The 25031-nt window shown below is 45.6% G+C and overlaps 1 pseudogene and 1 gene segment (V, D, J or C); both read left to right on the forward strand.

Annotated features, from left to right (window-relative positions):
* LOC148149211 (centrosome-associated protein 350-like) overlaps positions 1–25031 on the forward strand; it is a 741086-nt pseudogene that overhangs the window by 608381 nt on the left and 107674 nt on the right.
* On the forward strand, positions 1306–12727 carry LOC148149214 (Ig kappa chain V region Mem5-like). The segment is given in 4 exon segments: positions 1306–1418; positions 1605–1902; positions 2313–2344; positions 11852–12727. Coding segments are annotated over 4 exon segments (708 nt in total).

Genomic DNA, 25031 nt, shown 5'->3' on the forward strand with positions numbered 1-25031 from the left:
GCCAGTGATGGAGGGAGAGAGACTGTAGATTGGGATGCAGAGAGTGTGGGAGAGAAATAGATGGAGGAATAGAGAGGGGCAGATAACATTTGGATGCTTTCAATTATAGCGAGAGATGGAGTGAGTGACGGAGACAGAGAAAGAGAATATGAAAGAGATTAACAGTGGGGGAGAGAGAGATAGAGGTAGAGAGAAAGAAGTGTAAGTTGTGAGTCAGAAAGGGAGATAGAGAGAGAGAGAGAGAGAGAGAAGAGGACATGTCCTGGTCACCACATTCTGGGAAGGATGTGATTGTACTTGAGAGGGTACGGGGAGATTTCCCAGGATGCTGCTTGAATCTGAGCTTTGAGATAAGATTGGAAAGGTTGGGGTTGTTTTCCTTGGAGCAGTGAAGGCTGAGAAGGGACCTGATAGAGGGGTATAAGATTATTTGGGGCAGTGATAGTGTGGGTAGGAAGGCACTTTTTACATGAGTAAAGGACTCAGTAACCAGGGACCAAGATTGAAGGCAACACAGACATGGACACACAGAAACTCGGAGCTGGAGCAGACCATTCGGCCCTTTGAGTCTGCTCTGTCATTCAGTATGATCATGGCTGACCCTCTCTCTCAAAGCCATATTCCTGCTTTCTCCCTATTCCCTTCATGCTGTTAAAATGCAAAACAATTATCTCTCTCTTTTTCTTGAATATATTCAGTGGTAGAGAATTCCACAGGTTGATCACCCTCTGAGTGAAGAAATGTTTCCTCATCTCAGCCCTAAATGGTCTACCCCGTATCCCCCTGAGACTGTGTCCCCTGGTTCCAGACTCCCCAACCAGGGGAAACCTCCTCCCTGCCCAGTCCTGTTAGAATTTTATATGTTTCAATCAGATCCCCTCTCATCCTTCTAAACTCGAGTGAATCCAGGCCCAGTCGAGTTCGAGAGAGAGAGGAGAGTTGAGGAGAAATGTTTTCACCCAGAGGGTGGTGGGAGTCTGGAACTCACTGCCTGAAAGGCTGGTTGAGTCACAAACTCTCATGACATTGGAGCAGTGTTTAGATATTCCCTTGTGTTGCTGCAGGCTCCAGGGTAATGGGCCAAGAGCTGGAGGATGGGATTAGTGTCATCAGAACTTTGTTTACCAGCACAAACACAATGGGCCAAATGGCCTCATTCACTGCTGTTCACATCAATCACTCTCTGAGACAGAGAGAGAGAGAGAGAGAGAAGAGTAAGTGTGAGGGGCTGACGTGGCTCTCTCTGCCTGATGCCATTTACATACTGAGGAACACCCAGTCAGACTCTCACAGACTGCAGCTTTATAAAGCAGAGCCCAGTGAAGGGAGAGTTTATCAGGAACCAGGCACAGGGACAGGAGCACACACCATGATTTCACACATCCAGCTGATCTGGCCCCTGGCATTCTGTGTCGCAGGTACAAATCTCTCTCCTTCCACCTTGAATCTTTAGCTGTTCTCCATTTCTCTTCAATTCCACTGACTTGTGATTGAAGGGAAAATGCTGAAACCAGAGGAAAGCTCAGTGTCTCCAACAATCTCTCATTTGACAGGCTCTTTCTGTGACAGTTCTGACTTCACTGTGTTTCTCTCTGACCCCTCAGGTATCAGTGGGGACATCACCATGACTCAGTCTCCCCCGGTGCTGTCAGTGGGACTGGGCCAGACCGCAACCATCACCTGTACGGCCAGTCAAAGCATTAGCGGCTACCTTGCTTGGTACCAGCAGCGAGAAGGTCAGAAACCCTCTCTCCTGATCTATGCTGCAACAGCTCGATTCACAGGAGTCTCCAATCGATTCACCGGCAGTGGATCAGGGACCAGTTACACCCTGAAAATCAGCAACGTTCAGAATGAGGATGTCGCTGACTATTACTGTCAAAATAGTTACAGCTCCCCCTACACAGTGTTACAGAGCCGTACAAAAACCTCATTAGGCACAGTCCCACTGCCTGTACTGACACATCCAGTTACATATGAATATAAATGAACAAACTAACCCATGCTGGATTGTCACTGTCCACGACACACTCCAGTCCCTGTGGTGTCCACCATTTACTGAAGGCCTCAAGTTTCCCTCTTACACTCCATCGCCACACGTGAAGAACAGCTGTAAAACTTAACATTGAAAAATACATTTGACAAACCGCCCGAGCCCAGCTGGACACAACCCAGAGAGACAGAGACAGAAAGACACATGAATGAGGGGGAGAGAAAGAGAGTGAGAGGGAGAGTGTGAGAGTGAGTGAGAAAGGGAAGCAGAGAGCAGAGGTTTTTGTACAGCCTCTGCACTGGGAGCTCTCACTGTGGCTTACGTTCGGTAAAGGAACCAAGCTCAGACTGAGTAAGTAAATCTCAATCCTCCTTTATGAATCCTGTCAATACTGAAACACACTTTCTAAAATATAGTTGCTGAATTGTTGAAGGTGTTAGTGGGGAGCTGCAGTGAATGAAATGGTTGATTGAGGAGCACTGTGTCTAACAGGGTGTCCAGCTGTATTTCTTTAATTCCATTGCCCCCTTTAAGCAGCAAGATCTAAGTCAGTCAGTTTTACTCACCGTGTGGAGGAGCTCTATTCATTTGCAGCCTGTGGTCCCATTCCTGCAGCATGGAGTGAAATCAGTGAGTAGCCTCCTGCCAGTCTCAGTGTGACGGACACGGGCAGATTTTGATGTGAGCTCTGGCTCCCTGTCCCAGTCTCTGATCTCACTGACCTCAGCAGCAGCAGCAGCAGCAGCACATTGAGACACCGAGCTCCCACCTACCCCAGCTTTAACTCTGCTCAATCACACAATCACAGAATTGTTACAGTGCACAAGGAGGCCATTCTGTCCATCCTGTCTGTACTGGCTCTCTGAATGAGCAATTCACTGAGTGTCATTCTCCTGCCTTCTCCCTGTCACCCTGCACATTGTTCCTTTTCAAATAACAGTCTCATTCCCTTTGGAATGTTTCAATTGAAGCTGCCTCCACCACACTCTCAGGCAGTGCATTCCACACCTTAACCACCCACTGGCTGAACATGTTGTTCCCCATCTCACTTTTGATTCTCTCACTAATTATTTTAAATCTTTGCCCTCTCCTTCTCAATCTTTTCATGAGTGGGAACATTTTTTCCTTATTTCCTCTGGCCAGACACCTCCTGATTTTGAATTCCTCAAACAAATTTCCTCTCAGCCTTCACTTCTCCAAGGAAGACAGTCCAAACTTCTCCAAAGTTTGTTCATAACTGACTTTCCTCATCCCTGAACCTTCTATGGGAATTTTTTTACTCCATCTCCAAAATATTCACATCCTGCATGAATTATTCCCCTTATCTATTCCCGTAGTCCCAATTGCTTGTATTTAGCTAATTTCCCCCATACCGTTCCTGTCCATGTACCTGTTCAAATGCCTTTTAAATGTTGTTATCATACTCACGTCTACGACTTCCTCTGGCAGCTCATTCAATACACCCACCACCCTCTATGTGAATGAGATGCACCTCAGAACCCTTTTGAATCTTTCCCCTCTTGCTTTAAACCTCTGCTGTTTAGTTTTGGACTCCCTTATTCTGGGGAATAAACCTGAGCTAGTCATCTTATCTATGCCCATTATGATTTTATTAGCCTCTAAAATGTCACGCAGCAGTCTCTGACCTTCCAAGGGAAATAGCCCAGGCCTAACCAGCCTCTCCTTATAACTCAAACCCTCCAGTCTCGGTGACATCCTTGTCATCCTTTTTAAACCCTTTCCAATTTAATGACATCCTTCCAATAGCAGAGTGACTGGGAATGGGCCTGATCAATACCTTGGAGAGTCGTAACAACTCCCACACGTAATGCTCTGACCGATAGAAGCAATTGAACCAAATGCTTTCTTCACCACCCTGTCTCCATGTGACACCAGTTTCAATCCTCTATGTGCCTCCACCCCTTGGTCTCCCTGTTTGACAACACTCCCCATGGCCCCACAATTAACTGTGTTCGCCCTGGCCTGGTTTTTGTACCAAAATGCAACACATCGCTATTATCTCAATGTGTAATGTAAATGTACTCTCAAATAGCCTTCTTCTCTGTCCATGAAACTACCAATGTTAGTGTCATCTGCAAACTCACAAACCATGCCTCCTATATTCTCATTCAATTTGTTTCTATAAATGACGAACAATGATGAACCCAGAACCAATCCTTTTGCCACATCGCTGGTCACAGGCTTCCAGTCTGAACAACCATTATCTACCACCATTCTCTGTCTCCAACCATTAAGCCAACTTTGCATCAGTTAGCTTGCCCTCCCTGGATCCAACTTGATCTAACTTACTAACCAGTTGTCCATGCAGCACTTTGTCAAAGGTCTTGCTAAAGTCCATGTAGACAATGTTTACCACTCTGCCCTGAGCTATCTTCTTGGTCATGTCTTCAAAAAACTCAGTCAAATTTGTGAGACATGTTTTCCCACTGACAAAGCTTTGTGGATTATCCTTAATCAATTCTTGTCTTTCCAAATGCATTTAGATCCTGTCTGTCAAAATCCCCTCCAACAACTTACCACTATCAGACTCACCGGTCTATAATTCCCAGGGCATTCCTTGCAGACCTTCCTAAATATCAGCACAAAATTAGCCAAGCTCCAGTTTTCCAGCACATCACCCGTGGCTGTTGATGATACAAACATCTCACCAAGGGATGTCAAAGTCTCTTCCCAAGCTTCCCACAAAGTACTGGGATGGAGCTGATCAGGTCCTGGGGATTTATCTACCTTTATGAGTTTAAAGAACAGATTACTGCACCTCTTCTTCTGTAATATGGACTCTTCTCAAGACATCAACATTTATTTCCCGAATTTCCTTCACTTCGATGTCCTTCTCAACCATAAATACTGCAGCAAAATATTAGATTGGTAACTCATTCATATTCTGTTTCAAAATAAAATATGAAAATTCTAAGAGTGAGACATTTGGAGGTGATCCATAGGATATGATCCATGGTCATGACTTTACTCTGGATTGTCCTTTGTCCTTTTCCACTGTCTCCCTAAACCTTGTGATACAATTATCACTCTTCCCTAAATGTCCTCCCACTGACACTTGATCTACTTGGGCCTCCTCATTCCCAAGATCCAGGTCTGGCAGAGCTTCCTTTCTGATTGGAATGGGAACACACGGCTGGAGAAAATTCACCTGAGCGCACTCTCACAACTCTGGCCCCTCTCTGCCCTTCACACTGCTCCGATTTCATTCTATATTCTGATAATTAAAGTTGCCCAAATGTGTGCTGTGAATTTCTTGCAGATTTCTTCCTCTACATCCTTCCCTCTAGTTGGTGACCGACAGACTGTACTGAACAACCTGATTGCACCTTTTTTGTTCCTTATCTCAAACCAAATCCATTCTGCCCTTGACCCCTCTGGGACATCCTCTTTCTCCAGTTCTGCACCGATCTTAAACAATCCCACACCTTCTTCCCCTTTTCCTATCTTTATTGAACACCTTGTATCCAGGAATATTTAACACCCAGTCCTGTCCTCATTTGAGCTTCATCTGGAAGAGCAACAACACCAGACTTCCACTTGGTAATATGCGTCTGTAACTCCCCAATCTTACTCCCCATACTCCACGCAGGCCCATACATGCACACAGTCAGTTGGATTTAGAAATTATTACTCTCTCCCTCACTGTGACCCGGCCAAATAAGTTACTATTCCTTACTCTAGAGTATCTATCTCTTCCATGATTCTGTTTTCCTTGGTGATCCTCCCTGATATTTCCTCCTGGTTCCCACAGCCCCCCCTTCCATGTTCATTTAAACCCTCTCCAACAGCACCAGCAAATCACCCCACAAGGAACTCAGTTCTGTTCAGGAGCAACCCATCTGGTCTATAGAGGTCACATCTCCCACAAAGTCATTCCCAATGTCCCAAGAACCTCAAACGCTCCCTCCTAGATCACCTTTCCAGCCTCAGATACACCCTGCCTTATCCTTCTGTTCCTATCCTCACTTGCATTGGTCACTGGGAGTAGTCCAGAGATTCACAATTTTGTTGCTAATTGCCTCCAGAGCTCCCTAAATTCTGACTGCAGGACCACATCCCCTTTCTCCCTCTGTCACTGGGACCACAACTGCTGCCTGTTCCCCCTCTCCCCTCAGGGTGCTCTGCAGCTGCTCAGTGACATCCTTGACCCTGACACCAGGGAGACAACACACCATCCTGGATTCCCATCTGCAGCTGCAGAAACACCTATCGATTGTCCTCACTCTCGAATATACTCTCACTATCGCTCTTCCAGTCTTCCTTGTGCCTCCCTGTACAGCTGAGTCCCCCATGGTGCCATGGACTTCGCTCCGGCTGCACTCCCAAGAGGAACCATCATTCTCATCAGGATTCCAAACTGAATCCTGGTTGGACAGTGGGAGACACTCAGGGGATTCCTATATTAGCGGCCTGGACCTGTTGGACTGTCTGCTGCTCCCCCATTCCCTCTCTCCCTGCATACTCTGAAGCTGCAGAGTGACCACATCTAGAAACATGCTCTCCACAGAGCTCTCAGCCTCACGGACACTCCGCACTGACACCAGCTGCTGGTCAAGCTCCGAAACCCAGAGCTCCAACTGCTGTCACTGACCACACTTCCTGAACTCATGGTATTCCAGGAGATAGGAGGCATCCTGAAGTTCCCACATGGAACAGGGTGCACACTCTCACCACTCCCTGGTTATCCCTTGATAAAGTTCTGATGACAAACAGCTCCAGCTGGGCTCAAATTCAGGCCTTTCAGTGTTCCAGGGTTTTGCAGAGTCTGTTCAAAAGACAATATGATAACAGAGCAGAATTAGGCCATTCGGCCCATCAAGTCTGCTGTGCCATTTGGGCATGGCTGATGTGTTTCTCACGACCATTCTCCTGTCTTCTTCCCATTATGTTTGATCGCCTTCCCAATCAGGAACCTATCAATGTCCGTCCGAAACACACTCAATGCCTTCACCTCCACAGCATGCGTTCCACAGATTGACCACTCTCTGGCAGAAGAAATTCCTCCTCATCTCAGTCCTAATGGATTATCCCTAAATTCTGTGGCTGTGCCCTCTGGTCCATGTTTCTCTTACTGGTGGAAACATCTCATCCCCGCCCACTCTATCCAGGCCTCTCAGTATTCTGTAAGTTTCAATGTGATCTCCGCATGTCCTAACAAGTACACATCCAGAGTCTTCAATCTCTCCTCAACAGACCAGGCTGTCACCCCCAGGGTCATTCTCATAAACCTCCTCTGGATCTCCCCCAATACAAGCACATCCCTCCTTAGATACAGGTCCCAAAACTGTTCACAATATTCCAAATACAGTCTGGCCAGAGTCTCATACAGCCTCAGCAGGACACACCTGCTCTTATATTCTAACTCAGGTGAAATGAATGCTAACATTGCATTTGTCTTCCTAATTGCCAACTGAACCTACATATTAACCTTAAGTGAAATCTGAAAGAGGACTCCTAAGTCCCTTTATATTTCAGAATTCCAAATTTCCCCATTTAGAAAACAGTTTGAGTCTCTATTCTTCCAACCTAAGGGCATAACCTCATACTTTCCCACTTTGTATTCCATCTGTCACTTCTTTGCCCACCCTCTGAGCCTTTCCAAGTCCTTCTGCAGCCTCCCTGCTTCCTCAACTCTCCCTGTCCCTCCCCTCATCTTTGTGTCATCAGCAAATTTAGGAACAATGCCCTCAGTTCCTTTTTTCAGATCGTTAATATGTAATTAATTGTTACATGAATAGCTGAGGTCCCAACACTGCCCCCTGCTGAACTGCACGAGGCACCAGCTGCCATCCTGCAAAAGACCCATTTATTTCCACTCTCTGTCCATGTCAGTACTGGGCCCCAAACCCCATGGGCTCTTATGTTATTTAGCAGCCTCCTGTGTGGCAACTTGTCAAAGGCCTTCTGGAAACCCAAACAGATCATGTCCATTGGCTCTCCTTTGTCTAACTTGCTCATTGATATTATTGCATATAATTCCCAGCTTCTCCCTCTCGAACTGCAGGGTGAATTGTATCACATTATAGTCACTGCCCCCTCAGGGTTCACTCACCTTCAGCTCCCCAATCAGGGCTGCCTCATTACACATCACCAAATCTAGAATTACCTGTTTCCTAGTGGGTCTACCACAAACTGTCCCAAAACAGCCTCTCGCAGACATTCCATGAATTCCTTTCCTTGAGGTCCATTCCCAACCTAACTTTCCCAGTCCACCTGCATATTGCAGTCCCCATGATTATTGTAATAATCCCTTTCTTACATGCGTTTTCTATCTCCTGATTTATTTTCTGCCCCACATCCCGACTACTGAGAGGAGACTTGTACATAATTCCCATCAGGCCCTTTGCTATTTTGTGGGTCCTTAAGTTGACTCACACAGATTCTATGCTTTCCAACTCCACATTTCCTCTTGTTGTCGATGTAATTTCAGTTCTTCCTGACAGGGTAAACCTGTTCCTCCCACACACACCCCCACCACCCTCACACCTCTACCCATCATTAGAAACATAGAAACATAGAAAATAGCTGCAGGAATAGGCCACTCAGCCCTCCGAGTCTGCACCACCGTTCAATATGATCATGGCTGATTACGCAATCTATTATCCCATTCCCACTCCACCCCCATATCCCTTGATTCCACAGGTTCACAACATCGGAATAACTTAGCCCTTAATCTTCAACTGTGACCCCTAGTTTTGGATTTTCGTAATATCAAGAACATTCTTCCAGCATCAAGCCTGTCAAATCCCATCAGGATTTTATATGTTTCTGTGAGATTCCTCTCATTCTTCTAAATACCAGTGAGTACAAGCCCAGTTGATCCAGTCTTTCCTCATATGTCAGTCCTGCCATCCCGGGAATCAGTCTGGTGAACCTTCGCTGGGCTCCCTCAACAGCAAGAATGTCCTTCCTCAGACTAGGAGACCAAACCTGCAGTCAATACTCAAGCTGAGGCCTTAATTCTGCAAGACATCCTTACTCCAATACACAAATCCTCTCACTGTGAAGGCCAGCATGTCATTAGCTTTCCTCACTGCCTGCTGCACCTGCATGCCCCCTTTCAGTTACTGTTCCACCATGACACCCAGCTCTCATTGCACCTCACCTTTTCCTAAACTTTCACCATTCACTAATAATCTGACTTCCTGTTTTACCACCAAAGTGGATAATCTCACATTTACCCACATTATATTGCATTTGCCAAGTACTTGTCCACTCAGCCAGCCTGTCCAAGTCACTCTGCAGCCTCTTAGCATCCTCCTCACAGTACACATTGTCACCCAGCTGAGTGTCATCTGTAAATTTGGAGGGATTGCATTCAATTCCTTTGTCCATATCATTTATGTATATTGTGAACAGCTGGGGTCCCAGCACTGAACCCTGCGGTACCCCACTCATCACTGCCTGCCACTCTGAGAAGGACTCATTTATTCCAACTCTCTGCTTTCTCTCTCCATGTCAATACATTACCTCCAATACCATGAGGTTTAATTTTGCTCACTAATCTCTTGTATGGGACCTTGTCAAAAGCCTTTTGAAAGTCCAGAACACAACATCCACTGGGTCCTGAGGGAGGGTCACTCAATCTGAAATGTTAACTCCGATTGCTGTCCACAGATGCTGCCAGACTTGCTGAACTTTTTCATCAATTTTTGTTGTCCACTGATTCAGCCTTGTCCACTCTTCACTGATCACATCCTCAAAACCTTCCAGAAGATGTGTCAGGCCTGATTTCCCTTTCGTAAATCCATGCTGACTTGGACCAATCCTGTCACTGCTTTCCAAATGCTCGGTTACTGTATCTTTAATAACTGACTCCAGCGTTTTCCTCATGTATAATTCCTCATTTTCACTCTCCCTCCTTTTATTAAAAAGTGGGGTTACACTGGATAGTGTCCAGTCCATTGGAACTCTGTCAGAGACGACAGAAAATGATCAACAATGTGTCCACTATTTCTACACCCACTTTCTTAAATACTCTGATGAGTTGTTGACCCCTGGGGACTTACAAGTTTTGATACCATCAATCTCCCCAAAACCATTTCTTGACTAACAAGGATTACCTTCAGTTCCTCCTTCACACTTGACCCTCTATGCCCTCGCATTTCCTTTCAATAGGATGTGCATCCTTGAATGTTTAATTCCCAGCCCTGATCCCCTTGCAGCCACATCCCTGCACTACAGGCTCATTTACCTTGTTTCATATACTCTATGCATCTCAGTACAACACCCTCAGTCATGCACTGACTGCCTCCTTCTCATAGTTATCTCCTTTAGAAATCACAGAATCCCTACAGGCCATTCAGCCCAGACTGACCCTCCAAATAGCATCCCACCAACCCTTCAATTCCCATAGATAATCCTCCTAACCTACATATCTTTGTGACAATGGGAGGAAACCCAAGTGGACACGGGGAGAATGTGTAAACTCCACACAGACAGTCAGTTGGAATTGAGTCTGTGTCTCCGGAGCTGTGAGACAGCAGTGCTAACCACTGATCCACCATTCCACCCTGCGGTGCCTCAACTTCGATTCCTGATCCTTTCCATACTCTCAATCCTATTACTTGGTCTGGATACTTTAATAACCTCTCCTGAGCTCCTACTTCTTTAGTTAGTTTAAACTCCTCGCAAACTTGATTTCCCTTGGTTTGTGTGGTATCACTTTGTCTACATTATTCCGAATGGTTCATGTGTTAAGAGACAAAACCTTTAAGCTTGTTCTATATTGAGCTTCCCTGCACTTTTAAGTTTCCTCAGTGCAATATGACATTCAAAATACTCTGTCCCTTCCTTTTATTTTCTAGTAACAATCAATTCCATCACTAACTAGTATTCCTCCCTTCTCCTTTAACTTTCATTTCCTCATTTTCCATCCAACTGTTCTAGTTACTTTCTCTTTGAATCATATTCAGGCTGATACTTATTCCTGATCAAACATCTCTCAAAACTGTTCCTTGGTTCATTGCTACTTGTGGGATCTTGCTGTGTACAATCTGGTTTGCACATTTCCTACATTACAACAAGTCCCACACTGTCTGCAAATGTCTTGGGGACAGCATGGATATTTCTTTTCTTTGGATGAACTAGGAGTCTTTCAGATGTGAAAGATGCTGTTCCAATATTGCACAGTCCTCCTCCTGAACTGCAGTTTCTGCTTTATCCCTCTCTTTTGTGAAAACAGACCAAAAGATTTCATGAGGAACCATTGCTCCATCTTGCACCACCGCACACAAGTTCCCTTCCTGCTCTCGAATGGGCCTCCTACATTCCTTCATTCTCTTGTTCTTTTTGTGACAATAAAACATCACTGGGATTTCCATGACTTCATTTGGTCACATTTCATCCTGTCAGCTCTTTGCTTTCCTCAGGTCCTGGTAAATATCACCCCTGAATTTTGTCTTTCAGCCCACTTTTACCCAATCGCCGCCCAGTTCAGTAAAATGGTTTTGGTCCCAAATGAAAACTTTTACACTTGCTCCATGGTTCTCCATTTCCATCCCTACTCTCAATCTCACTGAGTTCTGATTACTGTCACTGAAATGCTCCCCCATTGATAGCCCTTCCAGCTGTTCACATTCATTCCATAAATGATGGTCCAAAACTCTCCCTTCTTTTTCACCATCACCTTCTCAGGGGCAGTTAGGGATGGGCAATAAATGTTGGCCCTGCCAGTGACACCCACAACCCAAGAAGCAATTTTAAAAGGCCCTGTCCTTTTATGGGGTCTGTTAGGTATTGAATACAAATGTTCAAATGGATTGTTTTGCCAGTGAATGTTTAGAGTTGAAATCCCTTTGAATGGCAGGGATTAAAATTGTTCCTCTTGTCTTTCAGGTCGTGAGAACTCTCAGCCCAAGCTGACCCTGCTGCCCCCCTCCCAAGAGCAGGTCAATGCCAAGGGCACTGCCACCCTGGTGTGTCTTGCCAATCACTTCTATCCTGATGAGCTGGAGGTGCAGTGGAAGAAGGACGGTGCAGTCATTTCGGACGGGGTTCAGACCAGCAACTACCTGCGAGCTTCGGACAGCACCTACAGTGTCAGCAGCCTGCTGACCCTCTCTGGGTCTGACTGGGAGTCCAACGCTCGCTTCTCCTGTGCCCTCACCCACGTGACCCTCCCCTCTCCCCTCAGCAAGAGCATCAGGAGATCAGAATGTGTGTAGAGTGTTTGAGACAGTCCACAGAGGAGACACAACTTTAAATAGAACAGGGCTGAGCTGGCAGGACAAAGGTCATTGTCAGCACTGAATGTCAACTCTCTTCCTTCTTGGGATTGGCTCGGTGACATTTCTGAAGTTCAAGGGTTAAGGCAGGTCATTGGGATCTTCAAAAGGAAGCTTTATTCTGTATCAAACCCCGTGCTGACCCTGTCCTGGGAGCGTTTTATGGGGACAGTGATGACTTGTGATGCCAAGTAAAACCTCTCGAAGATGCTGAAAACTGTCAGCTATACAAAACAATGTGAACCTCTGAAATCTCTGCTTCAGTAAACCAGATCTCCTTCCTGCTCAGCCGTCAGTTCGAATTTAAGCTTCTGTCACTACTTAAAGGTACAGGATTCTTATGTCATTGAGAAAATCTCCACAAGTGTTTTCCTCAAGCTCCATTGTGGCTGTGATTTTGAGCAGCTTCCTCTGTCTGGGCTGTTAATTGCAGTCTTTTTTCTGTCAATGTAAATCTGGAAAAAGGAATAAAGTTCAAGAAGATTCAGTCTCTGTCTCGTGTGTGCTTTGGAAATGGCCAGAGCTACTGGGAACCCTGCATTGATGAATATGATCAGCAGCATCTTGTTACTCAGAATAACAATTTCACAGGTTTTGGGAAATAAATATTCCATAAATTAGACTTGGGTTTTCTTTACTCTTAATGTGCGATGGAATGGGCCCGTGTGTCCCTGGAGTAAGATTGAGAATGTTAAATCTGGGGAGTCTGGGAGTCACGGTTGGGGAGGGCAGTCAATGATAAACTGGTTCCACTTTCTGTTGTCACATTCTGTAGCCCCTGGGCCATCTCAGTGAGAGTCATCCAGGGCTCAGGGTGGATTCCAGAGCAGCTCATTGTCCTGACTGTTGTGTTCCTTAGTCCACATGTGACTCCAATAATCTCACTCTAGGGCTTTAGTATCAGTGGGAACCAATGGGGCTGAAATCTTATCCAAACAGATCCTCACACAGCGGGGAGGCTGCTGGTGGCTCAGAAACCCCTTGGATTTAGTCCCAGATTCCACCGTGGCTCTTTCATTCAAACACAGCATTAGCACACTGACACCACATTCAGAGGGCAATCCTGAGATGGGGCAAGTTTGGTTCTTGATTGTGGGGAAATGGGGGCTGGCTGTGAAATGTCCAGTCTGAAGCTGGTGGGGGTACTTTATAATGAAGAATAGAAACTGATGTCAGAATAAAGTCAGGTTTTGATGGGAGTGAGGAATATCTCAGTGATCTGTCTCCAGAATCCACAGACTACACACATCCTTCTGTCAGACCCTGAAGGCAGAGAAACTGCTCCTTGACACCCTATATTTGTCATCTTTCCCAGAAAAGGTGAAGTATTCTCTGACTCTCTGGGACAGGACATTTTAAAAAGGGCTGTGGGAAGGGAAATGTTGCCTCTCAATGACAAGCCAATGTAAGGATGTGGAGCTGGCTCTGTGAAATGTTAGGGCACAGAGGATGACACCAGAAGCAATTCAATGTTGTCACTCTCTCCTTTGAAATTGCTAAACTGGTAACAATTACTTTTCCCTCACAATTTGCCCCCTTGTATTCGATCCACGTGCCTTTCTTGCTTTGCTTCTTTTGACTTGAGTCTGTGGGTAGTTCCACCAAAACCCAATCTCCTCACACTCATCCTGGCCCCTGAAGAGATTAGAGACAAATAAAAATCTGCAAATGCTGGAATCCAAGGTTGACAAACAGGAGGCTGGGAGAACACAGCAAGCCCAGGCAGCATCAGGAGGAAGAGAAGTCGATGTTTTGGGTATAACCTTTCTTCAGGAAGTGGGGTGGGTGGGTGTTGGGGGAGCTGCGGATAAAGGGAGTGGCCGGGGCAGGGTGGTTAGGTGGGGATAGGTGGAGACAGGTAGAGGGTAGGACATGGTTGGTCGAAGGGAGGGATAATTCTGGATTCATCTCTCCCATCGACCAATCAGGTCAAACTCTCTATCTTTCTCAACCTATCCCCACCTCACCACCTCGCTCCCACTCACCCCTTTATCTGCAACTCCCCTCACACCTATCCCCCCTTCCTGAAGAAAGGTTACACCTGAAACGTCGACCCCTGAAGAGATTAGACGAGGTTATTTCATTGAATCAAACCATCGAGCCCATCAATCCTGAAAACAGATTCCAGCATTGAAGTCCCATTTTCTAGTTGCACATGTAAAGTCTCTTTCAGGCTGAAAGAAGGAAGCTTTTGTTTGAGAAATGAATGAGCTTAACCCAGATCCTGAACAATAGCACAACAGAATGGAGTGATATAAATCAGAAGCAATATAAATACAGGGCAGCTTATATACTGCAGCTCGCACTGAGTGCAGCCAGCACAGAGGGGAATGCTGGGAGGTTTGGTCAGTGTGGGAGTTTGGTGAACTGGGGGAAGGAGTCTACCTTTGCTTTTTCAAACTGATTTGGAACTGTCACTTCAGCTGCTGGGAGCCTGCACACGCACTTGGTTTGAATGAAACAAAATGATAAACAAGAAAATAGGAATCTGGGATTTGTTTAGTTTGAGGGGCTGTATAAATAGACTGCTTCAGGACATGTCCATTAGGGGAGTTTATTAAATGGAAAGTATTGAAACTTCAAAGCAGAATGAAGACAATTACTGCTCTAATGAAGGAATGGATATTTTTCATTTGTAAGTGAGATCAACATTTCTTTATTGCATTGAAATGATTCAGGGTAAATACATCTGCAGTGAATGTAAAAAACTACAGGAACTCCCACTCAGGGAGTTTGGAATGAAGGCTGAATTGAAAAAGCAGTGATATATCAGGGAGTGCCGGAGATACCTGGAGACTTAGTTCCAGAAGGAAGTTATAGGCCTCAGGACTGCACAGTTCAATTCCACGTGTAGTAAGGGGCAGGAGGGTACGACACACGAGGGAGGCAGATAGGGATTTGGAGAATACAGTGGGACAGGAAAACCCCTCACTCTTCTAAACTCCAGTGAGAACAAGGCCAGCCTTTCCAATCCTTCCTCATCTCACAGCCCAGTCATTCCAGGGATCAATCGGGTAAAACTCCTCTGAAACACCTCTAATGCATTTATATTCTTCCTTCAATAAGGAGACCAAAACTACACACAATACAGTATTTGAGATGTGATCACACCAATGTCCAGGAATAACTGAGACATCACAGTCTCACTTTCTGGTCCCAAATCACGCCTACTCTTAATTTTCCCAGCGTTTTTACTGTCCATCTTTAATTGTCCTGGACAAGATGGTGCTGAGCTGCCTTCTTCAACCGCTGCAGTCTGTGTGCTGGAGGTAGACACATAATGTCCTTAGGAAGGGAATTCCAGAATTCTGACCCAGTGACGATGTTTCCAAGTCAAACTGGTGAATGGCTTGGAGAGGAACTTGCTGGGGTGATGCTGCCCTTGTCCTTCTTGATACAAGTAATCATGGGTTTAGAAGGTGTTGTCTCAGGACCTTTGGTGAATTTCTGCAATGCATCTTGTAGAGAGTACACACAAATGTTCCTGAATGTTGGTGTGGAGGGAATGGATATGTGTGGAAGTGGTGCCAATCACGTGGGCTAAAATTTGATAAACAAAATTTAAATAAAATAATATAAAACAACCTAAAATGAAATACAATAAAATGTTGCTGCTTTTTTGATACAACATCACTGAACCCCAAATATTAACACCTCCCTTTTACATGATAATGAGGAAAGAACTCTTATTGGTGCAGTTTTTTTTAATCATCTCAGAATATTCAAAGCTGTGAGCACAGAGCAGTCACATTCCCAGACAAGATGGTGAGGTCCCGCAGTCGGGAAACGAATGATGAGACATATCTGTTTTGTTGGCACTCGTTGAATAGTGGGCAGGATACCCGAGGGAATCTCTTCAGAATGGGATCTTATCTAGCCCCCTGAGGTGGGGGTGAGGGTGGTCAGGGTGTGGTGGTGGTGGAGCCTCAAATGATCGTGCCAGAGACTGTGCAACTTTCAGCAGTGCCCCGCAGTCTCAGCCTGGATTCTGTGCTCTCATTTCTGAGGTGGCTTTCAGTCCGATGACCATTTTGACGATGAGGCAGGAGCATTGCCCATGGAGCCACGGTCAGTAACAATGTAAACTGTGTGGCTCTGAAAGCCTGAGTCTGCATCTCAGCTCAGAAGGATATCAGCTCATTCATCAAATCTGTTTCTGCCCCTCTGCAGGCTGACCAGGCTGCCGGTGCCTTTCCAACACTCCCACGTTTCCTCTTGTGCCACAGCTCATTCGCCAGAGGGATAGTTTACTCGGAGTCGAAATGTGTGGTGCTGGAAAAGCACAGCAGGTCAGGCAGTTGTGCTCAGGCCGAGGACATGACCTTGTCCCTCTGTCAGATCCTCTTCGAGACACTCATGGATCACCACCGCCCTCTCCAGGACAGTTAGGGAAGGGCAACAAGCAAGGATGGAGATGGGGACGCGAAGCCTCAAGTGCTGTTCTCTGCAGTTTGGGGCACGCTTTGACAGCTGTTTGTTAGATCTTTGAGTATAATTCATTTTTTGCTGATCCCAGTGATAATCCAAAGGACACTCCACCTTTCAGTCTGACAAACCAGGGTCACCCATTTCAAGGCTCTGTTTCTGGCCGAGGCTCCAGTCTTTCAAAGAGATGAATTCAAGCCTCACCAGTTTGATCATTTGAATTGGATGCCATTTATTTTGATTTCTCCTGGGATGGGGCTGGCGTTGACGTGTCGGTTATTTGTTGCCCTTCCCAAATTGTCCTGCAGATGGCGGTGGTGAGCCATGTAATATCTGAGAAGCAACTGACAGGACATTCCCACTGGAATCGACTGGAATGAATGTGGGTTTATTCATGGCTAATGGAAAGAGTCATTACCCGTAATCCTCAGCTGCTGTGCATACTCTATAGTTACTAGAAGGCAGTTGTTCCTCTCTGCCCGAAAAATACAAAGTCAGAAGTCACACAAAAGCAGATTCTAGCCCAACAGGTTCATTTGAAATCACAAGCTTCCGAACGCTGCTCCTTCATCAGGTGTACCCCAGTCCACCATCAGCATCCCCACATTACTGAACAGTACAAATAAACTGGGGCTTTGAGAGGACCTAACCGGCTCCATCTGGAGAATCGTGGGGAGAGAGAGAAAAAAACAGAGAACAGCTTTCGGACCAGGATACTTATCGCATCACAATGAAAATGCCCTGCATGCTATGATATATCAAAACGGAGTACTTTGGTGTGATTTTTGATTGTCTCCAGATTGTGCTTTTTTTTCATTCTATGATACATGTGGACTATGTCAGTATTGGGTATCACAAAGCATGTTTGGTATCACAAAGTATGTTTCCTCCATTGAACACTTTCCAACACATTCTCTCCATCTTGCTTTAATCCTTATTGACTCTTGGACATTCCCCCTACACTCTCACTCCGTCCCGGTCCCAGAGGAATTGATGGTCTGAGTTCATGACCCCGCACTGTGTGAAGGTTGGTGTGAAGTGAGGCCAGTGTGTTGGAGCTTGGGCCCCTGCCTCAGGCCCAGGTGCAGGGGCCTGTTCAACAATCTGCACATTGTCCTTTTTCTCTTTCTGAATGAACTGGATCAAGTTGCAGTAACGAGCTGGCAACAAGGTGTCTTGTCTAAAATGTTCCCAGCATTAAATACAGAACTGGCTTAGTCACAGGAGACAGAGGACAGTGATGAAAGGATAGTTTTCAGAATAGAGGGTGGAGACTCATGATGTACCACAGGGTTCAGTGGTGTTCTACATAAATGAATTGGAGGAGGGCATAGCTGGTCTAATTAGTAAGTTTACGGTTGATACAAAGATTGGTAGAGTTGTGGAAAATGAGAAGGTTTGTCACAGGATACCGCAGGATATAGATCAGTTGGCTGCTTGGATAGAAAAATAGCAGATGGAGCTTAATCCAGACAAATGTGAGGTGATGCATTTTGAAAGGTGATGTACAGGTGGGAATTATACCATGGATGGCAGAATCCTCTGGAGTATTGATATGCATAGAGATCTGGGTGTGCATGTTCACAGATCACTGAAGGTGGCAGCACAGGGAGGTAAAGCAGTAAAAAAGGCTTATGGCCTGCTTGCCTTCATTGGAAGGGACACTGAGTATAAGGATTGACAAGTTATTCTGTAGCTTTATCAAACAATAATTAGGCCACACTTGGAATATTGCATGCAGTTCCGGTCAGCACACTACCATAAGGATGTGGATGTTTTGAAGATGGTGCAGAAAATGTTCACCAGGATATTGTCTGTTAGGGGGGATTGTGGTTCTGAAGAAAGGTTAGAGAGACTGGCTTTGTTTTCATTGGAATACGGGAAAATGAGGTGTGTCCTGATAGAAGATTACAGAGTTGTGAACTGCATAGGTAGCGTGGAAAATATGAGGCTTTTTTTCAGGGTGTATGCGTCACTTACTCAGGGACAGAGGTTCAAGGGGAGGGGGAATTTAAAAGAGATGTGTGAGATAAGTATTTTATACAAAGGGAGTTGAGTATCTGGAACACACTGCCAGAGGAGGGGGTGGAAGCAGACACAATAGAATTATTCAATAAATACCCTGCACTAATGCATGAATAGGAAGGGAATAGAGGGATATGAATCCTGTAGGTGAAGACAGTTTCTGTGAGGAAGGGCAAGATGTGTCAGCACAGGCTTGTAGGGCCAAAGGGCCTGTTCCTGTGCTGTATTGTTCCTTGTTCTTTGGTCCCTGCTGTTGAATTGGATTCTCGGGAGCCAGCTCCGTATGAAGAGCCTGTTCTCATTCTTTTCTAGATAGTGCTAGAAAAGTTAAAAAGTCTTAAAATTGATAAATCTCCTGGCCCCGATGGGATACACCCCTAGAGTTCTGAGAGAGGTGGCTGAGGAAATAGCAGAGGCATTGGTTGAGATCTTTCAAGAGTCACTGGAGTCAGGAAAGGTCCCGGATGATTGGAAGATGGCTGTTGTAACCCCCTTGTTCAAGAAAGGATCAAGGCAAAAGATGGAAAATTATAGGCCAATCAGCTTAACCTCAGTTGTTGGTAAAATTCTAGAATCCATCATTAAGGATGAGGTTTCTAAATTCTTGGAAGAGCAGAGTCTGATTAGAACAAGTCAACATGGACTTAGTAAAGGGAGGTCATGCCTGACAAACCTGTTGGAATTTTTTGAAGAGGTAACAAGTAGGTTAGACCAGGGAAACCCATTGGATGTGGTCTATCTAGATTTTCAAAAGGCCTTTGATAAGGTGCCACATGGGAAGCTGCTGAGCAAGGTGAGGGCCCATGGTGTTCGAGGTGAGCTGCTGGGATGGATTGAGGATTGGCTGTCTAACAGAAGGCAGAGAGTTGGGATAAAAGGTTCTTTTTCAGAATGGCAGCCGGTGACGAGCGGTGTCCCGCAGGGTTCGCATTATATATTAATGATTTGGATGAGGGAACCGGGGGCATTCTAGCGAAGTTTGCCGATGATATGAAGTTAGATGGACAGGCAGGTAGTACTGAGGAAGTGGGGAGGCTACAGAAGGATCTAGACAGGTTGGGAGAGTGGTCCAGGAAATGGCTGATGGAATTTAACGTGAGCAAGTGCGAGGTCTTGCACTTTGGCAAAAAGAATAAAAGCATAGACTACTTTCTAAATGGTGAGAAAATTAATAAAGCCAAAGCACAAAGGGATCTGGGAGTGCTAGTCGAGGATTCTCTAAAGGTAAACATGCAGGTTGAGTCCGTGATTAAGAAAGCGAATGCAATGTTGTCTCTTATCTCAAGAGGGTTGGAATATAAAAGCAGAGATGTACTACTAAGACTTTATAAAGCTCTGGTTAGGCCCCATTTGGAGTACTGTGTCCAGTTTTGGTCCCCACACCTCAGGAAGGACATACTGGCACTGGAACGTGTCCAGCGGAGATTCACACGGATGATCCCTGGAATGATAGGTCTAACATATGAGGAACGGCTGAGGATACTGGGATTGTATTCGTTGGAGTTTAGAAGATTAAGGGGAGACTTAATAGAGACGTACAAAATAATACATGGCTTGGAAAAGGTGGATGCTAGGAAATTGTTTCCGTTAGACGAGGAGACTAGGACCCGTGGACACAGCCTTAGAATTAGAGGGGGTCATTTCAGAACAGAAATGCGGTGACATTTCTTCAGCCAGAGAGTGGTGGGCCTGTGCAATTCATTGCCACGGAGTGCAGTGGAAGCCGGGACGCTAAATGTCTTTAAGGCCGAGATTGATAGATTCTTGTTGTCTAGAGGAATTAAGGGCTACGGGGAGAACGCTGGTAAGTGGAGCTGAAATGCGCATCAGCCATGATTGAATGGCGGAGTGGACTCGATGGGCCGAATGGCCTTACTTCCACTCCTATGTCTTATGATCTTATGGTCTTTTGTTGGAGTTCATGGGGCAGCTGCTGCTTCCTTGCTACGTCACTGATCAAACCAACAATGTGGGAAGACTCTTGATATTTTAAATACACTGCCTGCAGGAAAATGTTTGGCCGATGTTTTAATGTTGTTTAATAAGATAGTGACGTCAATACACCAGTGTTGTTTACGGCTCGGAACATTTCACATCATGGTCCAAGATTTAAATGCACCATCTCTCATTCGTGATAATACAGTTTTCAATGTTTCTCTCCCCTGACGTGTTATGAAGAGGTTTGGAAACATGTTTTGATGAGGACAGTGCATCTTCAACACTGTGTGACGAAGTGGGTGTCTGTTTGAATTCTCGCTTGTGATAATACAGTTTTAAATGTGTCAGTGTTACTTTCCTCACTCTCTGGGGGGTGTCGCTGTCACTATCTCCACTCCACCCTTCACTCTCGGGGTGATACCATTTTTAGCATCCTTTCTGTCTGAGAATGCCCCTGTTCTTGTCCCCCCTCTCTCAGGGGTGGGGTCGGTGTTTCACATGCACCTGGTTTGTTAGATCCATTCTTGTGAAATGGGTAATCCCTGTTTTACTCTGGTAACAGTGAGTTAAAGCCCGGCACAGTTCACCCTTCATCTCCATCATATCTCAGGGCCTAAGGTTGGTCAATAGATTAGATTAGATTAGATTAGGTTAGATTAGATTACTTACAGTGTGGAAACAGGCCCTTCGGCCCAACAAGTCCACACCGACCCGCCGAAGCGTAACCCACCCATACCCCTACATTTACCCTTACCTAACACTACGGGCAATTTAGCATGGCCAATTCACCTGATTTGCACATCTTTGGAGTGTGGGAGGAAACCGGAGCACCCGGAGGAAACCCACGCAGACACGGGGAGAATGTGCAAACTCCACACAGTCAGTCGCCTGAGGCGGGAATTGAACCCGGGTCTCTGGCGCTGCGAGGCAGCAGTGCTAACCACTGTGCCACCGTGCCGCCCACCGGCACGGTACTGTCTGGCACCAGATCAATCCCACCACTTCCCACAGTTTTCCCTCTTTGCTATCTTTACTGGACACCTTGTATCCAGGAATCCCCAATCACGGATCTCTGTTAGAGCCACAACATCAGATTTCCACTTGACAATCTGCATCTGTAACCCCCCAATACTGTATTACTAACCCATTTCAGTCTGTATCCCATCAATCAGGGTGCCTAATAGGCAAAGGCTGTATTTAAAAAATCTCAGTGACTGTGGAGACCTGGTGAGGTTGGGAACAATCAGAAAGATCAGCCACACCATTTGCATTATGCACAGGGCTCGGGACCCCAGGGGGCCCATTGTGCTCGGGCCTGGGACTGAGGAGCAAGAGCGGGGCCTGCAATCTCTGGTCGCTGTCCCTGATTTGTGGGTCCTCTCTGATGGAGACCATTGTTAAAGCCATAGTCAACATTGCCATCTGCTGACCTGGAGAAGCAAGAACATGCAGTGCTTGTGGGAATAACCTGAATGTGATCAGAGGATAAGGTCAAAAATCATACGACACCAGGTTATAGTCCAACAGGTTTATTAGAAAATACAATCTTTCAGAGCCTTGCCCCTTCTTTCAGGTGCTCAGAGGAGCAAGCAAGGTGAATTTAATCAACAGAGAAAACAAATTCTGCTGTTCATTTCCTTCTCGGTTGACTCTGTTCTCCTAAATGACATGAACAAGAGAAAAGGCAGGAATATAAGGACACCACACCAGTGACCTCCGAGTATGTGAACAATACTTGGTGAGAATATTTTCCTGCTTTTTCAATGTTTGGTATCAATTCAAAGCAGAAAGAGTCTTTCTCTCTCCTTCCCTCCTTGAAACATTTACTGAGATGATCAAACCAAGCAACAGTTCATGTGATGGGTTGAGGGGATTGTCTAATGATCGAGGGAGGGGACTGGGTCAGGATTCCCTGGAATTTAGAAGGTTGGGAGGAGATTTCACTGAAACATTTTAAATTGTCCAGGGCCCTGACAGGGTAGATTTTGGAAGGATGTGCCCCTACCTGGGTTTGGAGATGCCGGGGTTGGACTGGGGTACACAAATTTACAAATCACACAACACCAGGTTATAGTCCAACAGGTTTAATTGGAAGCACTAGCTTTCGGAGCGACGCTCCTTCCTCAGGTGAAGGTTGATGAAGGAGCAGTGCTCCAAAAGCTAGTGCTTCCAATTAAACCTGTTGGACTATAACCTGGTGTTGTGTGACTTTTAACTTGTACCCCCTACCTGGGGATTCTAAAGCAGAGTCGCAGTCTGCGAATAAGGGATTAGGCATTTAGATCAAAGATGAGGAATGGGTGGCACAGTGACTAGCACCACTGTCTTACAGCACCAGGGAGCTGGCTTCCATTCCACCCTGAGGTAATTTTCTTTGTAGAGTTTGCTTGTTCTCCCCATGTCTGAGTGGGTTTCCTCCGGGTGCGCGAGTCTCCATTCTCAGTCCAAGGATGTGCAGGTTAGGTGAACTGGCCATGGGAAGTGTAGGGTTACAGCAATAGGAGAGGGGTGTGGTTCTGGGTGGAATGCTGCTTGGACTTGATGGCCTTCTTCCACACAATAGGAATTCTATTTATCCTATCCATGCCCCTCATAATTTTGTAAACATCTATAAGGCCTCCTCTCAGGCTCCGATGCTCCAGAGATAACAGCCCCAGCCTGCTCAGCGTCTCCCTATCGCGCAAATCTTCCATCCCTGGCAACATCCTCGTAAATCTTTTCTGAACCCTTTCAAGTTTCACAACATCTTTCCGACAGGAGGAAGACTCGAATTGCATGCAATATTGCAACAGCAGCCTAAAAAATGTCCTTACAAGCTGCAACATGACCTCCCAATTCCAGTACTCAATACTCTGACTAATAAATGAAAGCATACCAAACACCTTCTTCTCTTTCCTTTATCTCTGCGACTCCACTTTCAAGGAGCTATGAACTTGCACTCCAAGGTCTCTTTGTTCAGCAACATTCCCTAGGGCCTTACCATTAAGTGTATAAGTCCTGCTAGGATTTGCTTTCCCAAAATGCAGCACCTCACATTTATCTGAATTAAACTCCATCTGCCACTTCTCAGCCCATTGGCCCATCTGATCAAGATCCTGTTGTAATCTGAGGTAACCTTCTTCGTTGTCCACCACACCTCCAATTTTGGTGCCGTCTGCAAACTTACTAACTATACCTCTTATGCTCACATCCAAATCATTTATATAAATTATGAAAAGTAATGGACCCAGCACTGATCCTTGTGACACTCCACTGGTCACAGACTTCCACTCTGAAAAACAACCCTCCACCACCACCCTCTGTCTTCTACCTTTGAGCCAGTTCTGTATCCAAATGGCCAGTTGTCCATGTGAAATCTAACTTTGCTAACCAGTCTCCCATGGGGAACCTTGTTGAATGCCTTACTGAAGTCCATATAGATCACATCTATTGATCTGCCTTCATCAATCCTCTTTGTTACTTTTTCAAAAAACTCAATCAAGTTTGTGAGACAAGATTTCCCACGCACAAAGCCATGTTGACTATCGGTAAGCAGTCCTTGCCTTTCGAAATACATATACCTCCTGTCCCTCAGGATTTCCTCCAACAACTTGCCCACCACCGACGTCAGGCTCACTGGTCTATAGATCCCTGGTTTATCCTTACCAGCTTTCTTAAAAAGTGGCACCACGTTAGCCAGCCTCCAGTCTTCCAGCACCTCACCTGTGACTATCGATGATACAAATATCTCAGCAAGAGGCCCAGCAATTACTTCCTTAGCTTCCCACAAAGTTCTAGGGTACACCTGGTCAGGTCCCGGGGATTTGTTCACCTTTATGCATTTCAAGACATCCAGCACTTCCTCCTCTGTAATATGGACCTTTGACAAGATGTCACCATTTATTTCCCTACATTCTATACCTTCTATATCTTTTCCACAATAAATACTGATGCAAAATACTCATTTAGTTTCTCCCCCATCTCCTGCAGCTCCACACAAAGGCTGCCTTGCTGATCTTTGAAGGGCCCTATTCTCTCCCTGGTTACCTTTTTGTCCTTGATGTATTTGTAAAATTTATTTGGATTCTCCTTAATTCTATTTGCCAAAGCTATCTCATGTCCCCTTTTGCCCTCCTGATTTCCCTCTTAAGTATACTCCTACTGCCTTTATACTCTTCTCATGATTCACTCGATCTATCCTGTCTATACCTGACATATGCTTCCTTCTTTTCCTTAATCAAACACTCAATATATTTAGTCATCCAGCATTCCCTATACCTACCAGCCTTTCCTTTCACCCTCACAGGAATATGCTTTCTCTGGATTCTTGTTATCTCATTTCTGAAGGCTTCCCATTTTCCAGTCGTTCCTTTACCTGCGAACATCTGTACCCAATCAGCTTTCGAAAGTTCTTGCCTAATACC

This window comes from Chiloscyllium plagiosum, unplaced genomic scaffold (assembly GCF_037043375.1).
Source record: "Chiloscyllium plagiosum isolate Xiang-an unplaced genomic scaffold, Cpla_swu_hap1 HiC_scaffold_9, whole genome shotgun sequence".
NCBI classification, from domain to species: Eukaryota; Metazoa; Chordata; class Chondrichthyes; order Orectolobiformes; family Hemiscylliidae; genus Chiloscyllium; species Chiloscyllium plagiosum.